At 36.9% G+C, this 26,667-nt stretch overlaps 1 protein-coding gene across 1 annotated transcript in view; it reads left to right on the top strand.

Moving 5' to 3' along the window:
* The window catches only part of ADAMTS19 (ADAM metallopeptidase with thrombospondin type 1 motif 19), a 270,234-nt gene that overhangs the window by 66,006 nt on the left and 177,561 nt on the right, over window positions 1-26,667 (top strand). The window contains exons 4-6 of the mRNA XM_019964589.2: window positions 6,558-6,730; window positions 8,227-8,310; window positions 8,977-9,134. Of these exons, the coding sequence (XP_019820148.2) occupies window positions 6,558-6,730; window positions 8,227-8,310; window positions 8,977-9,134 (415 nt within the window). The remainder of the gene's footprint in view (window positions 1-6,557; window positions 6,731-8,226; window positions 8,311-8,976; window positions 9,135-26,667) is intronic.

Below are 26,667 nucleotides of genomic sequence, written 5' to 3'. Positions count from 1 at the left end.
ACCTGAACCTTAGGGCTCTTATCATAATTAACTACGATTATGTGTAAAATGGACATGGAACAACAAACTGGTTCCAAACAGGAAAATGAGTGCGTCAAGGCTGTATATTGTCACCCTGTTTATTTAACTTATATGCAGAGTACATCATGAGGAAATGGACTGGAAGAAACACAAGCTGGAATCAAGATTGCCAGGAGAAATATCAATAACCTCAGATATGCAGATGACACCACCCTTATGGCAGAAAGTGAAGAGGAACTAAAAAGCCTCTTGATGAAAGTGAAAGTGGAGACTGAAAAAGTTGGCTTAAAGCTCAACATTCAGAAAACGAAGATCATGGCCTTCCGTCTCATCACTTCATGGCAAATAGATGGGGAAACAGTGGAAACAGTGTCAGACTTTATTTTCTTGGGCTCCAAAATCACTGCAGATGGTGACTGCAGCCATGAAATTAAAAGACGCTTACTCCTTGGAAGGAAAGTTATGACCAACCTAGATAGAATATTCAAAAGCAGAGACATTACTTTGCCAACAAAGGTTCATATAGTCAAGGCTATGGTTTTTCCTGTGATCATGTATGGATGTGAGAGTTGGACTGTGAAGAAGGCTGAGCGCCGAAGAATTGATGCTTTTGAACTGTGGTGTTGGAGAAGACTCTTGAGAGTCCCTTGGACTGCAAGGAGATCCAACCAGTCCATTCTGAAGGAGATCAGCCCTGGGATTTCTTTGGAAGGAATGATGCTAAGGCTGAAACTCCAGTACTTTGGCCACCTCATGTGAAGAGTTGACTCATTGGAAAAGACTCTGATGCTGGGAGGGATTGGGGGAAAGAGGAGAAGGGGACGCCAGAGGATGAGATGGCTGGATGGCATCACTGACTCGATGGACGTGGGTCTGAGTGAACTCCGGGAGTTGGTGATGGACGGGGAGGCCTGGCGTGCTGCAATTCATGGGGTCGCAAAGAGTCGGACACGACTGAGTGACTGATATGATCTGATGTGTAAAATGAAAAACATTTGTGAAAATTTAGTGGATGTTGTTAGGTGGGGAAAGAACATTTTGGGGAGAAGGGAGAATAAATACAAAAGCATAAGGGCAGAAGAAATCATCTACTAGGCGAGCTGAAGCCAGTGTCTGCAGTGTGGACAGGAGGTTCAAGCCTGGAAAAGTAGTCACAGATGAGATAATGAGGGGCCTTGAGTACTGTGGTAATAAAGACTTTGTCTGGAAGGCAAAATGTGGTCTTTCAAGACTGTAAACAGGCCAGTGGCCATCAATATTTATAAAGTTGTGAGTATGCCTAGGACTCTATGCGAACAAGAACGAGATTTATAGCATTGAAGAAGACCATCTATTTGATCAGGATAACAGATCATCTGTGTTCGTAGAGCTAACTTAACCCAGCCACTACTGATATAGTTTCCATATGCCAGGCGTGACATCGTGGAGATGATCATCAGTGTGTGGAGGGTATTATGGGGAGCACATAGTGTCCACCTGTATATCCTCATTTACAAATGTCTTTTTTAACTGGGAGTGTGTGGTATCAACTCTATTGTTTTGATGCATGCATCTGGGTAGAAAATGATCTCAAGGATTGAAGAGATGAAGAAAGAGCTCAGCATGCTTGATATGGACAATGAAGACATTCAAGAAAGCCACTTAGTAAAAAGATGACTTCAACATGCATGATTTTCACACACAGTGGCTAACTCATATGACAGAGTCAGAGAGTCATGGTATTGAGATTCTTAAGAAAACTAAAATGTTCCAAATAGCCTATTTAAATTAACACACAAATATGGATGGAGTACACTGACAGTTTGGGGCCAAACACAGCTGTCATTAGTTGGGGCAATAAAGGGAACAAAAGCTTTACTGTCTCTCCTTTACATGGTCTCTTAATCACTCTTAATGTGATTGAAAAGCACCGAATGTTATTTTTTTCTTTCGTCTCTGTCTCCTCCATGGGCATGTCTTCTTCCATATATATACCCCCTAAATGTAGGCATTTCCCAAGACTTCCTCCTTTTCTTTCTACATCTCATGCCACAGGCTTCTCTGGAATGATAGAGTCAAAATCCATGGGTCCATCTTTACTCACACATTGTTTTGTTCCAAACTCTACCCCCATTTTAATCTCTCTCCTGACAGTCAGGTGTTTAAGTACCTCCTACTCCCATGTCTCTTAGGCACCTCATACTTAATAAATCTGTGGCTGAACCCATCATTTTTCCTCCCAGATTCCGCTGCTGATACTCCCACTATCTACCTGGTCACTGAAAAATAACCACCCTACCCACCTCCCCCCACCCACACACACATAAAACAAACAATAGCAAAAAGAAAGAATAATCCTAACCATTATCATTTTTCTCTGTTTCTTCTGATTAATTTTACTGGGCTCCCCTGATAGCTCAGATGGTAAAGAATCCATCATCTGTGTAAGAGATGAGGGTTTGATGCCAGGTTGGGGAGATCTCCTGGAGAAGGGTATGGTACCCCACTCCAGTATTCTTGCCTGGAAAATCCCTTGGACAGAGGAGCCTGGCAGGCTACAGTCCATGGGGTCACAAAGAGTTGAACATGACTAAGAAACTAGCACTTTCACCAAAGGTGATATCTACTTTCTAATATTTTGCCTATTATCTCTTCCTTTCTGTTCCTACCACTGTGTGATTTTTACCCAGAAGACCATTGATGTATCCATTTAGGAGAGATGGTAGATCTGTGTCTGTGTATCTATATGTCTACCTATCTTTCCTCCACAACCAACTTATTGGGTGTTGACCCTGCCAAGATGAGCCTTTTCATATACTTATAGGAATGTCTCCTACTAAAGACTTTAAGTTTATATGATGATATACTAATATATAAGTAGGATTGTGATTACAATGGAAAAAAAAAGAAACTACAAAATTCATTCCTAACTGTTGTAGATCTTAAGATACTAATACAATTAGTTTCATTTGCTGTCCTTCATCAGGGTCTTTGGTATTAACTGCTGGTACTAAATATGGATTCATAAAATTTACTTTTAACTATAGTGATTCTGATCTTGGGCGGCCTTGACCTGCAACAGCTTGAAGTGGAGGTTGGGTACCCCCCAGAGACTGAGGCCAGGTCACGGCAGTGAGAGCACCAAATCCTAGCTGCTAGAGCAGTGGTCAGTGACAAGGCTCTGGCTTTTTGACTTCACAGGAAAGAATTCCCACTGAGTCACTGAGTTGTGCCCTCATGGCAGGCTGAGGGACTTCCTTACTTATATGGGGCATTTCATCTGGGTTTCCTTTGCCAATCATTTTGTTTTTCCTGACTCACAGTCCATATTTTGTTTATCTTAGGATCCTTCCCTGTGTGCATATGCAGCTGTTAGCCAAGATGGATTCGATCAAACAGTCCTGTGGGTAGACTGGCATCAGTTAGCATCACTCCCTTTTTGAGTGCCAGGGAGCCTTTCTGCCCATGTATAGTTGGGGAGGTCTCCTGTCTCTGAGAGTGAGAAATGTGTTCTGGGCAGGGCCCCGCCTCCTCTCTCAATTAATCCTACTATTCTCATCTTGGAGTTCCAGTCCACAGGGAATGAATCTCCAGTCACTGTGCCTTGGAGGCAGGGGCTCATCTCCCTCCTGCCTCAATTCTGTTGCAGATGGCTCCTGTTGATTTTGTCATTTTTGCATTTTCCTGTTTCATGATATAATGCTTATTTTTGTTAAATAAGGGCTCTTTGCATTTTATTTTCATGACACTTTGGTTAACTTAGGTAACTGATCTCCTTAACATTTGGGTAAAACTTCATTTGTTAAATAGATTTTTAGTTTGTGTCCCCATGAGAAAAAAATGAGAAACTGTAATTTATGGAGATTTCTGAGAACTGTGAAGTTACCAGCAATTGTGATGGAATCTACTTCACATTAGACCTCAGAGCTAACTTATTTGGACCTAGAAGTTAGTAATAGAAGGAACCCAGAAGTTTAATAACAGAAGAGATAAACTAATTGTGGCATCATGAAACTGTGTTAGAAGGGAAGTAAGGTGGAACAAGTAGTAGAATAGAATAAAATACACACCAAAGTCAAGTACCTGGAACAAGCCTCTAGAAAAGGAATTTATCAGAAACCAAGAGGATGAACTAGAACTATGAGCATACACACCTCACGGTTCAAAACAAAGTTAGATATGTCCATGTAAACATGACTAATTTGACATACTTGTTTATATCCATGGGATTCTGTTAAACACACATGTTGACTTCTGGGGATTCCACTAAAATTGGAATAAAAAAATTTAAAAGATGTTGGCCAACAAGTACAGATTTGGGGAAGAAGATGGCAGTTATTTAGTAACATCAGCAGAATTTCAGTAAATGGCAAGGAGAAGAGCAGATGATAGCTGATTTAACAGTAAATGGTGGAGATGGCTGTGCAGTTATAAAAAGTTGTTAAAACTAAATGAATTGTACATTGAAATGGCTACATGTTATGGCATGCAAATTAACCTCAAGAAAGCTGTTAAAATTACAAATTTATTATTAAAGCACAGCACACACATAGGAAGTTGTGCAAACGATGTGTCCGACTGCTGAATTTTCCCAAAGTGAAGCATAAGTAGGTACTACTCGGATCAAAATGTAGAAAGTATCAGCACCATAGATGTTGCCCTTGTGCCCACTCTTCGGCACTAATTTCTCTTAGCCCTAGATCGTCACTATCCCGACTTCTAACATCCCATCTTCCCAGTTTGTGATGTTCCTATAAATGGAATCATACACTGCCTACTCTTTTGTAATTGCTTCTTCTGTTCAGCAGTATGTTTGTGAAGCTCATCTGTTTTCACTGCTCTATGAAGTCAAGTGAAGTGAAATGAAAGTCACTCAGTCGTGTCTGACTCTTTGCGACCCAATGGACCATACAGTCCATGGAATTCTCCAAGTCAGAATACTGGAATGGGTAACCTTTCCCTTCTCCAGGACATCTTCCCAACCCAGGGATAGAACCCAGGTCTCCCATGTTGCAGACAGATTCTTAACCAGCTGAGCCACAAGGAAAGCCCTCAGTGCTATATAGCATTCCATTTTATGAATAGGACAGAATTTCTTTATCCATTATACTATTGCTATTGATGGTTAGTTGAACCATCAATAACACTGCTATGAGTAATTTTTACACCTGATTTGCATGTATTTCTAATGACTATGTACTTTAGAATGTTGATCATTGGGTGTGCAATTATTCAGCTTTAGTGCATACTCCCAACCACTTTTTCATTGTTTATCCTAATTTAAACTCCCAGCTCATATGAGTATGGGACTTCCAGTTGTCCTTACCTTCTTGTTAACACTGAATATAATCATGTCTATCATAGCCATTCTGGAATTGTATTTAAATTATTGTGGTTAATTTGCATTTCCTTGACCAATGAGACTGAGCACCTTCTCCTATGCTAATTAGCTTTTTGAATCTCCCTTTTGTTAGAAATGCCTGTTCAGATTTGCAGCCAGTTTTTCAGTTCAGTTATCTGTCATTGACTTAGAGTAGCTTTTCATTTATTATGGAAAAGTTCTATAATTATCTTCTACCACTTGGTTGAATGATTTTCATTCTGATAGTAGCATATTTTCGTAAACAGAAATTTTCCATTTTTATATAAATGTATAAAGATGTTTATTGGTGGTTGCTAAGTCGCTTCAGTCGTGTCCGACTCTGTGCGACCCCATAGATGGCAGCCCACCAGGCCCCGACGTCCCTGGGATTCTCCAGGCAAGAACACTGGAGTGGGTTGCCATTTCCTTCTGCAATGCATGAAAGTGAAAGTGAAGTTGCTCAGTCATATCTGACTCTTAGCGACCCCATGGACTGCAGCCTACCAGGCTCCTCCATCCATGGGATTTTCCAGGCAAGAGTACTGGAGTGGGGTGCCATTATTGGTGGTTACTGGTTTTATTTGGCCTTGTTTGAAGAATCTGCTGTGTTGAGGTCATAACTTCTGTATTATTCCCATGGATGACAGAACCAATTCCTTTGTAGCCCATGCATAGTTGGAGTAATAAGAGGCATTTACCTGCAGAGGAGCCTGGTGGGTTACAATCTATGGGGTCTCAAAGAGTCAGACACGTCTTAGTGACATTAGGATGCATGGAGCAGTCACTTCAGGCACTTCTGGCAAGTAGACCTTTATCTTATCGCTGGTTTCCAAAAGAAAACCATGATGTCTTTTATTTATGGAATTATTTTATTTATACATACTAATGTGATCTTATTATTGGCCCATATAACTCTAGAAAGCAAGTGTTACTGTTATTCATTTTATAAATGAGGAAACTAAGGCTGACTGAGTGATGTTAGTTTCCCGAGGGGTAGAGTTAATCAGGGGTAGAAGTCCAGTCTGTCTGATCCCAAAGCCAAATGCTCATTTAGGTTCCATGGTCTTGCTCATCACTATATCATCAGCACATGTTGGTATTCAATAAACTTTCTTTTTAATTATTGAAGAGGTGGAGATTTTTAATCATTTTGCTAAGATAGAGGCACATTTGAAAATTCATTTCTGTGTTGCAGATAAAGGAAGACCTAGATCTAAAAAAATAACAGAAAGTGGAAGAGGGAAACGATATTCATACAAATTACCTCAAGAATACAACATAGAGACTGTAGTGGTTGCAGATCCAGCAATGGTTTCCTATCATGGAGCAGATGCAGCCAGGAGATTCATTCTAACCATCTTAAATATGGTAGGCAAACTTTAAAGTGCGCTTGGAATTTTTTCAAGAAAACTCTAAGGAAGAAATGTGTGAGTATAATGAAGTTCTTTAAAAATTAACTCATTACTATTCCTTTCTTTTATTGACATCAGTAAGAAAAAATAGGTGTATCAAATTGATCCATCTCAAGAAAGATATCAAAATAATAATTGATACCTTCTAGTAATAAAACCTTATTGTTAATTTGATGTGGCAAAACTCTTTTTCTGTTATTCTTTTATCTCTTTTTTTGTGCCCTTCTTTTCCTTCTTTTTTATAAAAGGCCATTTGTTGAAATAGCAGAAATGTTGTATTTGTTTATATGTATGGCCCCACCCAAAGTACTGTAGATTATGAGGTGGAACAAAAATGGAGGTTGGTGATCCACTGAGCTCTTACGTAGGTATGTAAAATTGCATGTCAGCTATAATACTAGTTGATGAGTAAGATGTGTTAGCTAAAGCTAACTTTGGTTGATAGCTTTTGGACCAAAGAAATCTAACTTGTACCTGGGATTTGAATCCTTGTACCTTCTGCCTGAATCCTTTGACTTAACTATATACCCTGTTGAGTAAACTTCCTTCAAGGCAGAATGAGAAGGTTTTCATGGAGAGTGTTTCTTAGGAGAGAGTAAACAAAAATGAAAGCCAATGGCAGATGTCCATTTATAATTTGAGTTGCCATATAAGGCAAGATAAGAACCACTAGTACAAGGATAAATACTTAGCTACTGAACAACCACTTCATCAGCATTTTGTAAAGGGTAGACAGGCATAGCCTACCAACTTCAGTCTCTTTTAAATAGTACTGCCTTGGAAAGTGTGGGTTTAGTATGCCAATTTTAATTTTCTGTAGTAAGTTAAATAGTCAGTTTAAAAAGAAAAAAAATCAAGGTACCGCATAAAAAATTTGCTTTGCTTTCCAGCATTGTTACATATGCCATGTTTTGGAAATACCAGTTATAATGGTGACCTGAAACCGTTAAGCAACAATAGCATGTCTTCATGGGCAGCATTGAAGGGGAGGAGCTTTGAAAATCCTGTTCCTGTTTGGCAGTTGTCCTGGGGAGAGTAAAAACTGTAAAGGATAAATTGGGAGGTGGCATAAAGCAGGCTGTTTTGGGGATATTTTCTCAGAAGAAAGGACACTGGCATTTTGTGATCTTAAGAAAATTTCTAGGATTTAGTTACTAAAATTCTTCTCTTCACTATTGTGGAAAGCCCAATCTTCCCTCTGCCCCCACCCCCATTAAAATGCTTAGATTATCAATTGCAGTGTATATTATCAGAATGCTAGGTCTAAATTTCTTGGTGTCTAAAGTGAATTAGTTATTGCTTATTAAGCTAATTTTAAAGTAATTAAAAAATTTTTTTTGAAATATATAAAATTGCTCAACTGAATTGAGACTTCTCCCTGTTCTGGGCTTTAAGAAAAATTAAGATGTCTTTCAGTTTTATTTTAGGATTTTTATTTTTATTTGCTTTTAGGTTTTTAACCTTTTCCAACACAAGAGTCTTGGTGTGCAGGTCAATCTTCGTGTGATAAAGCTTATTCTGCTCCATGAAACTCCAGTAAGAAAGTCTTGAGTTTTTTGTTCAATTCAGTGGGTGAGAAGTTGTATCCAGGTACTTTTAAGTAAAGGGAATGTTAGGGATTTACTTTTTATTGACTTAAAATCCAGAAATATCCACTGAGTCACTTGAAATGTACATAAAACTGGCCATTAGTTTTAGTTAATACCTCAATTATAGTCAAGAAATGGAATGTTTGTAGTTTCCAAGAATCCTGACAACAAACTTAACTTTGCAAAATGCAATTTTTAAAAGTAATTTTTAATGACAGTTTTGTTTTCTTATTTAAACATGTGCTTTATCTGTAATTCAATTTAAACAGAGACTGTTCCGTGGCATCATTTTAACATACTGCTTAGCTTTGTAAAACCTTTGTTAAAATTGTAGAAATAATGAGTGATTTAAGTCTAAAAGTTCCACATTCTTAATATTCCATTGCAACTCTCTTCTTTTTCACAATAGCATTAAACAGGTTTTGTAATTATTGTACCTTCACAAAGTTTTAAGATTTTTTAGCTCAGGAAAAATTAATTCTGAATGTCTTCCAGGTTCTAATTAATGTTATGGTCAGCAGTCGGCTCTAGTAATTCAAGAAGTCCCCTTGGTCTTTAGTTTTCTGTATATCTGAGAATAATTTGCCTTGAAGTGAAATCTCTTCTTTTTCAGGCAGATCTTTATATTGGGCATCATGGAGAGAAAATGCTGGAGAGTTTTTGTAAGTGGCAGCATGAAGAATTTGGCAAAAAGAATGATATACATTTAGAGATGTCAACAAGCTGGGGAGAGGACATGACCTCAGTGGATGCAGCTATACTTATAACAAGGTGAGTTTTTTAAAGCCAGTTAAATGACATTCTTAATTTGATGGCCATGCTGTTAATCCTATTAATCCCTTCATAGAATGCTTTTATTCCAGATTTTGTGTTCCAAAAAACTTTTGGCATAGTGCTGTTAGTCATTTCCCTCAATTCATAATAACTGATTTCTGAACAGCCACATATTGGCTGGCATAGTGACTAAACATTTGGTTAATTAATATAAAAAAAGTTACCTTCTATTTTTGATGCAAAGACATAGCCATTGATGATGATAAATGAAAGCACTGATGAATTTTGGTGGAACTTTGAAGTTATAAACCTACATGGTATGTTTTTCCATCATCATCATCATGGAAAATGCCCAGTATGTTAAACTGAACAATTTCTGGTTACAAGAAAAAATTTTAATTAAGTCTCTAGCTAGTTAATTTTGAGCTGCATTTGTATTTCAGCACTGAGTATAAATATAAGGTGAAACAATGAAGAACAGTTAACTCTCTATGAACACTCTGTATAAACTTACAAACTTAAATATAAGCTTATTTTGCTTAGAGCTAGTAATTAATGGTAGTTCATTGTTAACTAGCAATTTAATTTTTTTTTTATCAATGTTGACATTTCACCTCACAGAATACACAGTGACGTTTACACATGATTTTCTGTAATGAGTCTATTGAATTCATAATGGCTTCTTGTTGCTGAATTGTGTAAAAACTATTCAACTTATAAATAATTCATAAGGATGAAAATAATCTCTATGTAAGAACACAACTAGACTTCCATTTCCAGCTATGTAGGTGTACCTGATACTAGACCTCTGCAATAAACAGCTATAAAATGGAAAAACATTTATGAGGCAACTGCTTTCAGTTATTGAAGAAATAGCAGTGCAGTCTCTAAAAGAAGGAAAATTTGCTAAGTGAGGCCCACAGCCAACCCGACTTTGCCTTGGGACAATTTTTTTAATGGTACAGCAAGCTGGAATCTAAGTAGAACACAGTGCTCCTGTTGAAAGCACCAGAGACGAGGATACTTTGCAGGCAGAGGTGCCAAATTCTTGTGCAGGTCATCTGTGAGGACTTTGCAAAGGCTGGTCTAGCTACACATAGAAACTACCCAAAATTTATCAGGGTGCTGTTGCTATGGAGTTAAGGTTCTAGAAATTGAGCATATTTGGGCCATGGGAGTAAAGCAACCTTGCTAATACCTTGTTTTTACTCCTGGCATTTATCTGAGTAAACAAAGGCACCATTTAGAGGCATTTATCTGAGAAAACAGAGGCACCATTAAGTGGCCTTCTTAATAGGCACCATGATCCAGAGAAATGCCTTCTCTTGACCCTCTCTTAACAAAGCCTGAAACCAAGCCCAGTTTGGAGTTTGAGTCTCACCAGTTTATGAAGGCTTGGGAATCATCTTGAGCTTTTGGTATATTCTCCCTACTAAAGAATAAACTCAAACCTACCTACATTCAGAGTGACCAGCAAGTAAAAAAGACAAAGCACTCTTCAGAGGAATATAACTGAATCTTGAATCTCTATAATATCATCTACAATGTCTGGAATATAATGAAAATTAGTCAAGCAAAGAAACATGAAAATGTGACCCATGGTCAAAGAAAAATAATAGAATCAGACCCTGAGATTGCTTCAGTTCAGTTCAGTTCAGTCACTCAGTCATGTCCGACTCTTTGCGACCCCATGAATTGCAGCATGCCAGGCCTCCCTGTCCATCACCAACTCCCGGAGTTCACTCAAACTCATGTCCATCAAGTCAGTGGTGCCATCCAGCTATCTCATCCTCTGTCCTCCCCTTCTCCTCCTGGCCCCAATCCCTCCCAGCATCAGAGTCTTTTCCAATGAGTCAACTCTTTGCATGAGGTGGCCTAAGTATTGGAGTTTCAGCTTCAGCATCAGTCCTTCCAAAGAACACCCAGGACTGATCTCCTTTAGAATGGACTGGTTGGATCTCCCTGCAGTCCAAGGGACTCTCAAGAGTCTTATCTAACACCACAGTTCAAAAGCATCAATTCTTCGGCTCTCAGCTTTCTTCACAGCCCAACTCTCACATCCATACATGACCATTGGAAAAACCATGGCCTTGACTAGGTGGACCTTTGATGGCAAAGTAATTTCTCTGCTTTTGAATATGCTATCTAGGTTGGTCATAACTTTGCTTCCATGGAGTAAGCGTCTTTTAATTTCGTGGTTGCAATTACCATCTACAGTGATTTTGGAGCCCCCCAAAATAAAGTCTGACACTGTTTCCACTGTTTCCCCATCTATTTCTCATGAAGTGATGGGACCAGATGCCACGATCTTCGTTTTCTGAATGTTGAGCTTTAAGCCAACTTTTTGAGATTGCTTAGATGTTGGATTTACCAAATACTGCTGGCATTGGAATCTCAGAAGAGAGTTGAGAATGTGTAAGAAAATTATTTGAAGATGTAATGTCAAAAGTTTTTCACAGATTTCATAAAAAACCTAGAGACCTAGACCTAGTTATTTTCATAAAAATCAACTTAGAGACTGAGGCATATCACAGGAAAATTGGTGAGAACCAAAGATATAGAAAAAAATGTTGATTGGCTAGAGAAAAGGGATACGTTACAATAGTGGAGACAACATTAAGATCAATAACTGACTTCCTGTCAGAAAGAAAAGATCCCTGAAACAATGAAATGATATCACTAATGTACTGACTGAAAAAACCCTATCAACAAAATTCTTAATGAATTCATAAGGGTACTTTCTTAATCTGTGAAAGTGTGTCTACACCTACTTACACACACAAAATCTATAGCTAATAAGACTGGAAGCAAGGCAAGGGATGTCCACTCTTAGCTCATCTGTTCAGTGTTGTGCTGATGGTTATAAGTTAGGGGAACGAAAGGTATAAATATTGGGAAGAAAAATTAAAAACTGTCTCTACACAGATGACATGACTTGGTAAAAAGAGAATTTTAAGAAATCTAGTGGAAAAATTGCTAGACTTTACAACTGAAATTTACAAGGCTATGGCATATAAAGTCAATTTAGAAGAAGAATTATATTTATATATGGGGGAAGTGAACAGTTGGGAAGATTTTAAAGTAACTTTCAAAATCATAAAACACTGAGAATAATTTAAGAAAATGAAATAATATTACATAGTCCTGCTGAGAAAAATTAGAGATATAAACAAAGGTTTATTTATTGGAAGACAAAGTCTTAATCAAGATGTCTATTTTCCCTAAATTGACTTAGGGAGTGACTATAATCCCAATGAAAATCTCTGAAGGTTTTTCATTTGGTTTGGTTTGGTTTTAAAAATTACAATCTGATTCCAATATTTATTTGGGAAAGAAAAGGACCTAGAAGAGTTAAGAGGTTTTGTAAAAGAGGAACACATCAGGTGGACTTACATTTTCTGATTTCAAAACTTATTATAAAGGTTTGGTAGTCAAAACAGTATAGCTATGACAGAACGTTAGCCATACAAATCAATGAAACAGAATAAAGAGTCTGGAAATACACTCACATACATATGGTCAATTGATGTTCAGTAAAACCATTAGCATAATTCAGTGATGAAAAGATAGTCTGTTTACATATGGATAGTCATTTGAAACAAAATGAATCTCAACCCTGGTTAGCACCTTGTATGATGTTAATTCATAATGGATCATAGAAATCTACAACTATAAGACTTTTATTAAAAACAAAATCTTCATGACCATGAGAAGACAGTAATTTCCTAGATAGGATACAAAAAAGCAGTAAATAAAAATTATTAATCATTTGGGCTTCCTGAAAATTAAAACCACATCATATCCAAAAATATTGATATGTAAATGAAAAGATTAGATACTTGCAATAGACATCTTTAATGGATAATTTGTATCTATAATTATATGTGTATTTATGTATATACATATATGATATATAAATATATAGAACTTTAAGACTAAGAAAGATAATCAAAGAAATATGACCTGTGTTTACCCAAACAGTAGCTGGTAATCTTGGAGTTGACTGTTTGACCTCTGTTTGTCTCATTATGATGAGGCTAATAGTACAGAGAGAAGAATATAAGACATCTTCTATAACATCTAACATAAAGTGACCATTCAATAATTTTCCAAGCATAAATAATTGTATAAAATCCCGTGCAAACTTTTATTAATGTGGAAGATATACTATCAGAAATATCTTTTATTCTAGTATTATATAATAAATGTTTTTAATTGCTAGTTGGTCAGCCCATGGTTATTATTACATTCCTCATTATCTTAGACACAGTTGGGAATCATTTGCTGTGGCTGACAGTATTGTCGAGTGACAAAACAGTTTTATGGGGTTAGTGTGATATACTCGATATTACCTGTAGTAATTTTCTGAACATGTTACAGTTTAAATTTAAATGAGAAAATAATATGTAAAATTCCTGACACCTAGGAATTCTGAAACAAGTATCAGTTCCTTTTTCTTCTTTTGGCTGTTTATATCTAGTGAAAGTTTATTTAATAATTTACACTTTACATTTCTATAGGATGAATGAAATACTGAAACATATAGTGTTTTATATGTTTGAAAGACTATAAGTCTACCTTATATACTAAAGCTATTGGATTTTTACTACATTATTTATTATTTATTTAAATTTAATTTTTATTTTATGTTAGAGTATAGTTGATTTACAATATTGTGTTAGTTTCAGGTGTACACTTTGCTGTTATTTTCAGCAGTGATTCATTTATACATATACATATATCTCTTGTTTTCCAGATTATTTTCCTATGTAGGTTTACAGAATATTAAGTAGAGTTTCCTGTGCTATACAATATATACATATATATTTATGCTATACATATATTTATGTGTAATAGTATGGATATGTTAATCCCAACCTGCTAATTTATCCCTGCCGACCTTTCTTTTTTGGTAATGATAAGTTTGTTTTTGAAGTCTGTAAGTCTGTTTCTGTTTTGTAAGTTCATTTATATCTTTTTTTTAGGTTCCACATATAATTGATATGATACAATATTTGTCTTTCATTGTCTGATTATGAAACTTCACTCTCTATGACAGTCTCTAGGTCCATCCATGTCTCTGCAAATGGCACAGTTTCATTCCTTTTTATGGTCGAGTATATTCCATAATATTCCAGTAATATACCATAATATTCCATAAGATATACATATCACATCTTTTTTATCCATTCCTCTGTTGATGGACATTTAGGTTGCTTCCATATCCTGGCTGTTGTAAATAGTGCTACAGTGAACACTGGAGTGCATGTATCTTTTTGAATTATACTTTTCTCTGGGTATATACCCAGGAGTATGATTGGTAAGTCATGTGGTATCTCTCTTTTTAGTTTTTTAAGGAACCTCCATACTGTTCTCCACAATGGCTGTATCAATTTACATTCTCACCAATGGTGTAAGAGGGTTCCATTTTCTCCACACCCTCTTGAATATTTTGTTGTTTGTAGACTTTTTGATGGTGGACATTCTTACTAGTTTGAGGAGGTACCTCATTGTAATTTTGATTTGCATTTCTCTACTGATTAGTGAGGTTGAGCATCTTTTCATGTGTTTTTTGGCTGTCTGTGTATGTCTTCTTTGAATAAATGTCTGTTTAGACCTTTTGCCCATTTTTTGGATTTTTTTTTTTAATATTTAGCTTCATGAACTATTTGTTTATTTTGGAAATTAATCCCTTGTCAGTCACATTGTTTGCAACTATTTTCTCTCATTCTGAGGGTTGTCGTTTTGTTTGTTTATGGTTTCCTTTGCTTTGCAAACATTTTTACATTTAGTTAGATCCTATTTGTTTATGTTTGTTTTTATTTTCATTACCCTAGGAGGTAGATCCAGAAAGATCTTGCAGCAATAGATGTCAAAGAGTGTTCTGCTTATGTGTTCCTCTAAGAACTATATATTATCCTGTCTTACATTTAAGTCTTTAATCCACTATGAAGTTTATTTTTATGTATGGTATTAGACAGTGTTCTAATTTCATTCTTTTACATGTAGCTATCCAGTTTTATCAGGATCACTTAATAAATAAACTGTATTTTCTCCATTGTATATTCTTGCCTCCTTTATTGTAGATTAATTGACCAAAGGTGTGAATGTTTGTTTTGGGGCTTTCTATCTTGTTCCATTGATCTATATATCTGTCTTTGTGAGAGATCATACTGTTTTGATGATTGTAGCTTTGTAGTATAGTCTACAGTGAGGGAGCCTGATTCCTCCAGCTCTCTTTTTTCTTTCTAAAGATTGCTTTGGCTATTCAGGGTCTTTTATGTTTTGATACAAATTTGAAGATTTTTTTTGTCCTAGATCTGCAAAAAAAAAAATGCCATTTGTAATTTGATAGGAATTACATTGAAACTGTAGCTTATCTTGGGTAATATAATCATTTTGACAATATTGATTCTGCTAATCTAGGAACATGGTATATCTTTCTGTTTGTGTCATCTTATATTTCTTTCATCAGTATCTTAGAGTTTTCTGAGTACACATCTTTTGTGTCTCTAGGTAGGTTTATTCCTAAGTATTTTATTCTTTTTTGATGTGATGGTAAATAGGATAATTTATCTATTAAATCCTTAATTTCTCTTTCTGACCTTTCATTGTTAGTGTATAGAAATGCAACAGATTTCTATGTATTAAGCTAACAGGAAGCTAACACACTCATATTTGGTCTGTATCATTTGGAAGGAGGAACAGACATACTGTTTTATTGCATAGAAGTATCCTAATTTATGTGACTACTCTATATTTTTATAGCTTTCTGAATTTTCACAAAAAATGTATTAACATCTTTATCTATATATGATTGTAAACAAGTGCTAGTATTTGTTTAGAATAATTACAGTGTACTTGCTCTTGTGCTTAGAAATAAAATCTTTTTCATTATTGTCAAAGTGAAATTGAAAGTGAAAGTCACTCAGTTGTGTTCAACTCTTTGCGATCCCATGGAATGTACAGTCCGTGGAATTCTCTAGGCAAGAATACTGGAAAGGGTAGCTATTCCCTTTTCCAGGGGAATCTTTTCAACTCGGGGATTGAACCCAGGTCTCCTGCCTTGCAGGAGGATTCTTTACCAGCTGAGTCACCAGGGAAGCCCAAGAATACTGGAGTGGCTAAGTCTATCCCTTCTCCAGGAGATCTTCCTGACCCAGGAATTGAACTGAGTTCTCCTGCATTGCAGGTGGATTCTTCACTAGCTGAGCTACTAGCAAAGCCCATTTTCATTATTGTCAAGTTTTGCTCATAAAATGCAATTGAACTACTTGCTTACACATAGGCTAGTATAACATATTAAAAGAATAAATCAAAAGTAGTCATATCTGGGATTTGTGAGAATATTCTAGATAATATTCTACAGTAATATTTGTGTTTTTTCAAAATTTTTAATTGCAGGATAATTGCTTTACAGTATTTTGTTGGTTTCTGCTGTGCATCAACATGAATCAGCCATAGGTGTACATATGCCCCCTCCCTCTTGAACCTTCCTCCCACCTCCCACCCAATTCCAACCCTGTTCATTGTCACAGAGTTCCTAATTTGAATTCCCTGCATCTTACAGCAAATTTCCACTGGCTATCTGTTTTTACATTATATGTTTCCATGCTATTCTCTCAATTCGTCCCACCCTCTTCTTCCCCAGCTGTGTCCACAAGTCTTTTCTCTGTGTCTGCATCTCCACTATTGCCCTGCAAACAGGCTCATCAGTACTATCTTTCTAGATTCCATGTACACGCGTTAATATATGATATTTGTTTTTCTCTTTCTGACTTACTTCACTCTGTATAACAGGCTCTAGGTTCATCCTGCTCATTAGAACTGAAAACCTGTTTTTTATAATCTCAGTTTGCTGGCTCAAGTCAGTTGTAAAATAATTATTTGTCCTCAGATTTTCAAAACTTGAACTACTAGCAAAGGACTAAATATGTACTCTGTAGGCCCAAACCATGGTTTTTAAAGATAAGACAAAATAAAGGATTGTTCTTTCTAATGTATCATCATCAATGAAAACTAAAGCTTCACTTGCTAAAAAGCATTTCTACTCAAAACCTGATGGAAAAACTTTTTTGGGAGACAAGATTTGCTGTAGTTTTGCTAAGCCATTTCATGTTTCATGGAAAAAAAGATTTTTGTGTACTTCCTAAACCCTCTAGCAGAAGTGTTGATCAGTTTTGTACCCCTTGATAAATAGAGCCTAGAATGGGGCTTAGCAGATTGCTTCTGTTTTTTGGAAAGCGACAGGTTATAAAAATCTAGTTGGAAAAAAAAAAAAAAACCTGTCAAATGATATATGCATATAACATATTGATAGATACTGATATAATTTTGCCTTTACTTTCCTGTGGGGCTAAAGTTTATTTGGAGGATCACTTTTCTCTGTATTACTGCTTCCAGTGCCCTGAAAAAGTGAAGTGAAAGTGAAAGTCTCTCAGTTGTGTCTGATTCATTGCAACCCCATGGACTGTAGTCCATGGAATTTTCCAGGCCAGAATACTGGAGTGGGTAGCCTTTCCCTTCTCCAGGGGATCTTCCCAACCCAGGGATACAACCCAGGTCTCCTGTATTGCAGGCGGATTCTTTACCAGCTGAGCCACAAGGGAAGCCCTCCAGTGCCCTAGTAGTAAAAATTAGCCCAATGTAAGGAAAGGTTTACTTCTCTAAGTGACCTTCCACCATTGATTAGGAAAGTCTAAATGAATGGTTTGAGTTATCGAGGAAGAAAAAAAATCCCTTTTTAGTAGGTATAATCATATAGATAACCAGATCTTTAGCTTTGTAAAGAAAGAAAGAAAGTGAAGTCGCTCAGTCATGTCCAGTTCTTTGAGACCCCATGAACTGTAGCCTACCAGGCTCCTCCATCCATGGGATTCTCCAGGCAAGAATACTGGAGTGGGTTGCCATTTCCTTCTCCAGGGGATCTTCCCGACCCAGAGATCAAACCTGGGTCTCCCACATTGCAGGCAGATGCTTTACCCTCTGAGCCACCAGGAAAGTGAAGTTATAAAAAATAAGATAAAATTTTTAATCTCTGTGTATTCCATGGTCTTATCCATATTTTACAAACTGAACTCATAAACAGCCTTCTGCTGCTAAGTTGCTTCAGTTGTGTCCAACTCTGTGCAACCCCATAGACGGCAGCCCACCAGGCTCCCCCGTCCCTGGGATTCTCCAGGCAAGAACACTGGAGTGGGTTGCCATTTCCTTCTCCAATGCACGAAAGAGAAAAGTGAAAGTGAAGTCGCTCAGTTGTGTCCAACTCTTAGCGACACCATGGACTGCAGCCTACCAGGCTCCTCCATCCGTGGGATTTTCCAGACAAGAGTACTGGAGTGGGGTGCCATTGCCTTCTCCCATAAACAGCCTAGTATCTTGCAAATGCTCATCTTAGGTCATCATTAAATGTTGTATGTTATGTGAGCACATTTACAGGAAGAGATAATAGCTCAGTTATTAATTTTGGTTTCAACTCAAGTAAATAATGTATGTATCAGTCCAAACCTATCTGCAGTCATTTATTTGTTAAATTGTTCTGTGTGACACAATGAAGTAAATAGTTTAAAGCTGACCTAGTTCTATGGATTCATAGTAACAAAAACACAAAACACTTTATCCCAACTATCAATTCCATGATTTCTTAGTGTAATTTTCACATTTCTCTTTGAAATTATAGAGAAGAGACAAGTCTTTATATCTTGAAAATACTCTTTAATTTAGCATTTAATTTTAATAATGATACTTTTGTTTTTCAGTATTTACTAAAATGCTTTTGGTACAATACTTCCAAAAGTTAGTTTCAAAATAATGCCATTGGCTAGTAAGATAGAAGGGGTAATAAAATAGAGACATGGCAGAAATACATTAATTTCATACAAATCATAGAATAATTTTTGAATGAATCATTTATAGGTATATCCCAAGGCACTATAAAATTCTACAATGAGACTTATTCTCAGATGAATCTTCACTCTTGGAAATTAAAGGCTACATTTCATTTTTTTCAATATAAATCAGAACTTAAGCAGGATTTATTGACCTTCCCAGTTGCCAAAGTCTAATAGTATCATTTCCATAAACTCACATAATGAAACTCTGTGATGCAGACTTCAGGCACACAGAGCCAACATGAGCCAAAAATGAGAGAATTCAAATCCACTTGATCACAGGTCCAGGCAGCAAACACATCTCTGTCCCCCTTACCCCTCACAATCTTTGAATATTATGAAATTGGGATTACATTATTTTGATCCCCTGAAAAGCAGTGTACAGTTGAAGAAGATTAAGAATTACAGTCTGATCTGAAGTTTTTAGAATGCTGTTGATGATTTGTCTTTCAATGGTACTAAAAGATATTTCCAGGCCTTTAGGATATAAGACCTTGAATTTTTTGGGAAAAAAAAATGTGCTCTATTCATTTGTTTGCTGACTGAACAGAAATTGGCTGTGTGATGGACTCTTAAGTGCCCTTGACAATAAGCAGTGCATTTCTCATAGTTTTATCATGTTGTTTAGTTACAGATGAAGTCCCTTGTTTCACATTATGTAAATCAAAGTCATCTTGAAGCCTTATGCATTATGATATGTACATTTAGAAAAAGCACATAAAATATCTTTCCCTCTACATCTGAATATACTTTATGCTCCATGATTCTTGGCCCTAAGGTAAAGATTTGATTTCATGTGATTCTTTAATTTTCTGGATTGCCATATTATTTAGTATCATCTGTTTTGGGTGTTTCTCTCTCCATTTGTTTTCTGGCAAAGGCAGTTGCAAAATAGGACTATCTCGTATTTATTACAGTTCCCCAGGCTTCTTCCTCACTGATCCTAGGCCCTTTACACATTACAGAGGTGATTTTATATCATTCTCTTCTTTGCTTTCAGTGCAGAAGCCTTTTTGAAATTTAACTTTTTATTTCTCTTCCCAAGTGCTTGGCATGTGAGAAGCACATAATGAATCCTGTTGTATAGGCTGTGCACTGCACAACAGTACAGGGAGTCATTTACATTGTTGTGTATGTAAAGGAGGCATTAGAAGTAAGCAGTGCACAACCTCTACAACTAGGCACGGTGTCCTTGTGATAAATTTGATTTCTAGATCATCCGTGTCTGGTCTTTTACTTGTTACAAGAATGTCAGCAGACCTTTTTCATTCCTCTTCATCTGTAATTATATTCCATCTCTGGATATGTTGTACCATCAGGAGGTATATTTTTATATATCATTTGGGGTTGGTTTTGAGTCACAGAATCCGGTGTGGACCAAGTTGAACACAAGAGGAGGTTCTTTTGGATTCTTTTTGATACATGGAGAAGATTCTGTGTAGTATTCAGAACTAAAGGAAGAACAAAAGAACCAAACATCAAGAAAAATGGTGAAGAGGAAAACTCTTGAAGTATCTGCCTGAGTTTGAATGATCCAGGGCCATTCAGGTTCTCTTACTATACTGTCTACTTCAGATCCTCTGAAAAAGCAGTTTTGAGTTGAAGGGGGGGTGTCATGTGTGTAAATTCTGTTATTTAAAGTCAGTGACCACTGTTTATAATAGCCAGGACAGGGAAGCAACCTAGATGTCCTTTGGCAGATGAATGGATAAGAAAGCTGTGGTACATGTACACAATGAAATATTACTCAGCTATTGAAAAGAATGCATTTACATCAGTTCTAATGAGGTAGATGAAACTGGAGCCTATTATACAGAGTGACGTAAGTCAGAAAGAAAAACACAAATACAGTATATTAATGCATATATATGGAATTTAGAAAAGATGCTTAATGATGACCCTGTATGCGAGTCAGCAAAAGAGACACAGATGTATAGAACAGTCTTATGGACTCTGTGGGAGAGGGAGAGGGTGGGAAGATTTGGGAGAATGGCATTGAAACATGTAAAATATCATGTAGGAAACGAGTTGCCAGTCCAGGTTCGATGCACGATACTGGATGCTTGGGGCTGGTGCACTGGGACGGCCCAGAGGGATGGTATGGGGAGGGAGGAGGGAGGAGGGGGAGGGAGGAGGGAGGAGGGGGAGGGAGGACGGAGGAGGGTTCGGGATGGGGAACACATGTATACCTGTGATGGATTCATTTTGATATTTGGCAAAACTAATACAATTATGTAAAGTTTAAAAATAAAATAAAATTAGAAAAAAAAAAAAAAGAATAGTCTTTTGGATTCTGTGGGAGAAGGTGAGAGTGGGATGATTTGAGAGAATGTCATTGAAACATGTATATTACGATATGTGAAATGGATCACCAGTCCAGGTTTGATGCACGAGACAGGGTGCTCAGGGCCGGTGTACTGGGATGACCCTAAGGGATGGGATGGGGAGGGAGGTGGGAGGGGGGTTCAGGATGGGGGACACATGTACACCCATGGCGGATTCATGGCAATGTATGGCAAAAACTGCTACAATATTGTAAAGTAATTAACCTCCAATTAAAATAAATAAATTAAAAAAAAAAGATCTATGAACCAGAAAATAAATAAATAAAGTCAGTGACCAGGAAATATGACATATTTGAAGGTAGCTTCCTGGTGGAAAGGTGCTAGGGGTTGGGAATAGTTAAGGTTAGGTACTAGAGTGGCTGTCAAAGAATCAAAGTTTTTTTTTTTTTTTTTTTAAACAATTTGGTTATAACTAACAGCAGTCTGGTTTTGCCCAGATTCTTAAGGTTTTCAGTTTTGTACCTTGAATATTCAAGGCAGTGCCATCCATTAGTTTAACTTGAAAGTTTAGGCTAGGATAACTTGAGTGGTTACATTTATGGGATAAAATTTGAGTGCATCTTTGCTCATTTTTCTAGAGTTGTTCTAATTTTGGCATGCATTTTCAGAAAGATAATTTTTTTACTAAAATGGCATAAATTTTAAGACCCATCTGTGCTGATGGGCAATTTGATTGTTTCAATTAAATTTCTCTCTCTCTCTCTCTCTTTTTTTTTTTTTTGGCTATTTCCTTTCATTCAGTTGGGACAGAACATTTTTAAGGCATATGCAATTTCCTCTAAAGTCAGGAACAAGACAAGGGTGCCCACTTTCACCATTACTATTCAACATAGTTTTGGAAGTTTTGGCCACAGCAATCAGAGCAGAAAAAGAAATAATAGGAATCCAAATTGGAAAAGAAGAAGTAAAACTCTCACTGTTTGCAGATGACATGATCCTCTACATAGAAAACCCTAAAGACTCCACCAGAAAATTACTAGAACTAATCAATGATTATAGTAAAGTTGCAGGATATAAAATCAACACACAGAAATCCCTTGCATTCCTATACACTAATAATGAGAAAACAGAAAGAGAAATTAAGGAAACAATTCCATTCACCATTGCAATGGAAAGAATAAAATATTTAGGAATATATCTACCTAAAGAAACTAAAGACCTATATATAGAAAACTATAAAACACTGGTGAAAGAAATCAAAGAGGACACTAATAGATGGAGAAATATACCATGTTCATAGATTGGAAGAATCAATATACTGAAAATGAGTATACTACCCAAAGCAATTTATAGATTCAATCAATCCCTATCAAGCTACCAACAGTATTCTTCACAGAGCTAGAACAAATAATTTCACAATTTGTATGGAAATACAAAAAACCTCGAATAGCCAAAGCGATCTTGAGAAAGAAGAATGGAACTGGAGGAATCAACCTACCTGACTTCAGGCTGTACTACAAAGCCACAGTTATCAAGACAGTATGGTACTGGCACAAAGACAGAAATATAGATCAATGGAACAAAATAGAAAGCCCAGAGATAAATCCACGCACATATGGACACCTTATCTTTGACAAAGGAGGCAAGAATATACAATGGATTAAAGACAATCTCTTTAACAAGAGGTGCTGGGAAAACTGGTCAACCACTTGTAAAAGAATGAAACTAGAGCACTCTCTAACACCATACACAAAAATAAACTCAAAATGGATTAAAGATCTAAATGTAAGACCAGAAACTATAAAACTCCTAGAGGAGAACATAGGCAAAACACTCTCCGACATTCATCACAGCAGGATCCTCTATGACCCACCTCCCAGAATATTGGAAATCAAAGCAAAAATAAACAAATGGGACCTAATTAAACTTAAAAGCTTCTGCACATCAAAGGAAACTATAAGCAAGGTGAAAAGACAGCCTTCAGAATGGGTGAAAATAATAGCAAATGAAGCAACTGACAAACAACTAATCTCAAAAATATACAAGCAACTCCTACAGCTCAATTCCAGAAAAATAAATGACCCAATCAAAAAATGGGCCAAAGAACTAAATAGACATTTCTCCAAAGAAGACATACAGATGGCTAACAAACACATGAAAAGATGCTCAACATCACTCATTATCAGAGAAATGCAAATCAAAACCACTATGAGGTACCATTTCACGCCAGTCAGGATGGCTGCGATCCAAAAGTCTACAAGTAATAAATGCTGGAGAGGGTGTGGAGAAAAGGGAACCCTCTTACACTGTTGGTGGGAATGCGAACTAGTACAGCCACTATGGAGAACAGTGTAGAGATTCCTTAAAAAACTGCAAATAGAACTGCCTTATGATCCAGCAATCCCACTGCTGGGCATACACACTGAGGAAACCAGAAGGGAAAGAGACACATGTACCCCAATGTTCATCGCAGCACTGTTTATAATAGCCAGGACATGGAAGCAACCTAGATGTCCATCAGCAGATGAATGGATAAGAAAGCGGTGGTACATATACACAATGGAGTATTACTCAGCCATTAAAAAGAATACATTTGAATCAGTTCTAATGAGGTGGATGAAACTGGAGCCTATTATACAGAGTGAAGTAAGCCAGAAAGAAAAACACCAATACAGTATACTAACGCATATATATGGAATTTAGAAAGATGGTTACAATAACCCTGTATACAAGACAGCAAAAGAGACACTGATGTATAGAACAGTCTTTTAGACTCTGTGGGAGAGGGAGAGGGTGGGATGATTTGGGAGAATGGCATTGAAATTCGTATAATATCATATATGGAACGAGTTGCCAGTCCAGGTTCGATGCATGATACTGGATGCTTGGGGCTGGTGCACTGGGACGACCCAGAGGGATGGTATGGGGAGGGAGGAGGGAGGAGGGTTCAGGATGGGGAACACATATATACCTGTGGCAGATTCATTTTGATATTTGGCAAAACCAATACAATGTTGTAAAGTTTAAAAATAAAATTAAAAAAATAATAGTAATTAAAAAAATAATTTAGAAAGTTATTATTTTTTATCTATGAAGTATATTGCAAGTGAAGATTACATTTAAATAAATTCAAATTTTATATGGATGAAATGATTAGCAAGCTTTGTGAAAATAAGTGATTGAATAATGAAAACTTATCCTTTTCCCAATGTTAAAAAAAAAGGCAAATGGTATTAATAGGATTATATATCTGTCATATATAAAGGAAAAATTTTTGTGTAGAGTGAATATTAACATATCGAGTGGTAATGGCCAATTTTTAATTATCCATAATGAATTAACTAGTTTATCAATAGGTTTATCACAATAAAAGCAATACCATTTGAGAAAAACAGTAAGGTTTTTACAAATTAATGAAACATGTACTGTTTCTCTTGTTTAGAAATATACAATAAGCTGTAGATAGCATAATGTAATACTGCTGCTGCTGCTAAGTTGCTTCAGTCCTGTCCGACTCTGTGTGACCCCATAGACAGCAGCCCACCAGACTCCTCTGTCCCTGGGATTCTGCAGGCAAGAATACTGCAGTGGGTTGCCATTTCCTTCTCCAATGCATGCATGCATGCTAAGTTGCTTCAGTCATGTCCGACTCTGTCTTTCCAATGAATATTAAGGACTGATTTCCTTTAAGATGGACTGGTTGGATCTCCTTGCAGTCCAAGGGACTCTCAAGAGTCTTCTCTGACACCACAGTTCAAAAGCATCAATTCTTTGGTGCTCAGCTTTCTTTATAGTCCAACTCTGACATCCATACATGACTACTGGAAAAACCATAGCCTTGACTAGACAGACCTTTGTTCGCAAAGTAATGTCTCTGCTTTTGAATATGCTCTCTAGGTTGGTCATAGCTTTTCTTCCAAGGAGCAAGCATCTTTTAATTTCATGGCTGCAGTCACCATCTGCAGTGATTTTGGAGCCCCCCAAAATAAAGTCTATCACTGTTTCCACTGTTTCTCCATCTATTTGCCATAAAGTGATGGGACCGGATGCCATGATCTTAGTTTTCTGAATGTTGAGCTTTAAGCCAACTTTTTCACTCTCTACTTTCACTTTTATCAGGAGGCTGTTTTAGTTCTTTGCTTTCTGCCGTAAAGGTGGTGTCATCTGTATATCTGAGGTTATTGATATTTCTCCCAGCAATCTTGATTCCAGCTTGTGCTTCTTCCAGCCCAGCGTTTCTCATGATGTACTCTGAATAGAAATTAAATAAGCAGGGTGACAATATACAGCCTTGACATACTCCTTTTCCTATTTGGAACCAGTCTGTTGTTCCATGTCCAGTTCTAACTGTTGCTTCCTGACCTGCACACAGATTTCTTAAAGAGGCAGGTCAGGTGGTCTGGTATTCCCACCTCTTTCAGAATTTTCCACAGTTTGCTGTGATCCACACAGTTAAAGGCTTTGGCATAGTCAATAAAGCAGAAGTAGATGTTTTTCTGGAACTCTCTTGCTTTTTCGATGATCCAACAGATGTTGGCAATTTGGTCTCTGGTTCCTCTGCCTTTTTAAAACCAGCTTGAACATCTGGAAGTTCACGGTTCACGTACTGTTGAAGCCTGGCTTGGAGAATTTTGAGCATTATTTTACTAGTGTGTGAGATGAATGCAGTTGTGCAGTAGTGAGCATTCTTTGGTATTGCCTTTCTTTGGGATTAGAATGAAAACTGCAATTTGATGACAGACTTCTTTTTTATAAATGCTAGAATAAAAGGAAATATCTTCAGTGTGTTGAGGGCTGATAAAGTCAGCCTGTAGTTCTACAGTCACCATACTCTTCCACTGTGAATAAATGCAGACTAATGAGAATTAAGGAAACGGTCTGGGGCCGTTTAGTAGTATTCATAGGTCCTCACACTTAAAGAATAATAGTCTCTCTAGAAAGTAATGATACAAGATATTACTGGGAAAAGAAATTGCCAAATATATAGGTAAATCTAAACGAGCACTAATGGTTTAGAAAAAACTAACTTGAGATGTCAAAAATTGAAATGGAGTTAAAGGCATGCCTTGGAGATATTATAGATTTGGTTCCAGGCCACTGCAACAAAGCAAGCCACATGAGTATTTTGATTTCCCAGTGCACACAGAAGTTATGTTTCTAGTAGTCTATAGTCTAGTACATATGCAATAGTATTATGTCTAAGAGCTTCCCCTGTGGTTCAACTGGTAAAAAAATCTGCCTGCTGTGCAGGTAACGGGTTTGATCCCTGGGATAGGACACAGTGTTTCAGGATTATATCAGGTAAAAGGTATGGTAATTTAATTATTCTCACATTTTCTTAGAATCAAAAATTAG

Source organism: Bos indicus, chromosome 7, assembly GCF_029378745.1.
Source record: "Bos indicus isolate NIAB-ARS_2022 breed Sahiwal x Tharparkar chromosome 7, NIAB-ARS_B.indTharparkar_mat_pri_1.0, whole genome shotgun sequence".
NCBI lineage: Eukaryota > Metazoa > Chordata > Mammalia > Artiodactyla > Bovidae > Bos > Bos indicus.
The sequence above is the reverse complement of the archived record's forward strand: the minus strand, read 5'-3'. Positions and strand labels throughout refer to the sequence as shown.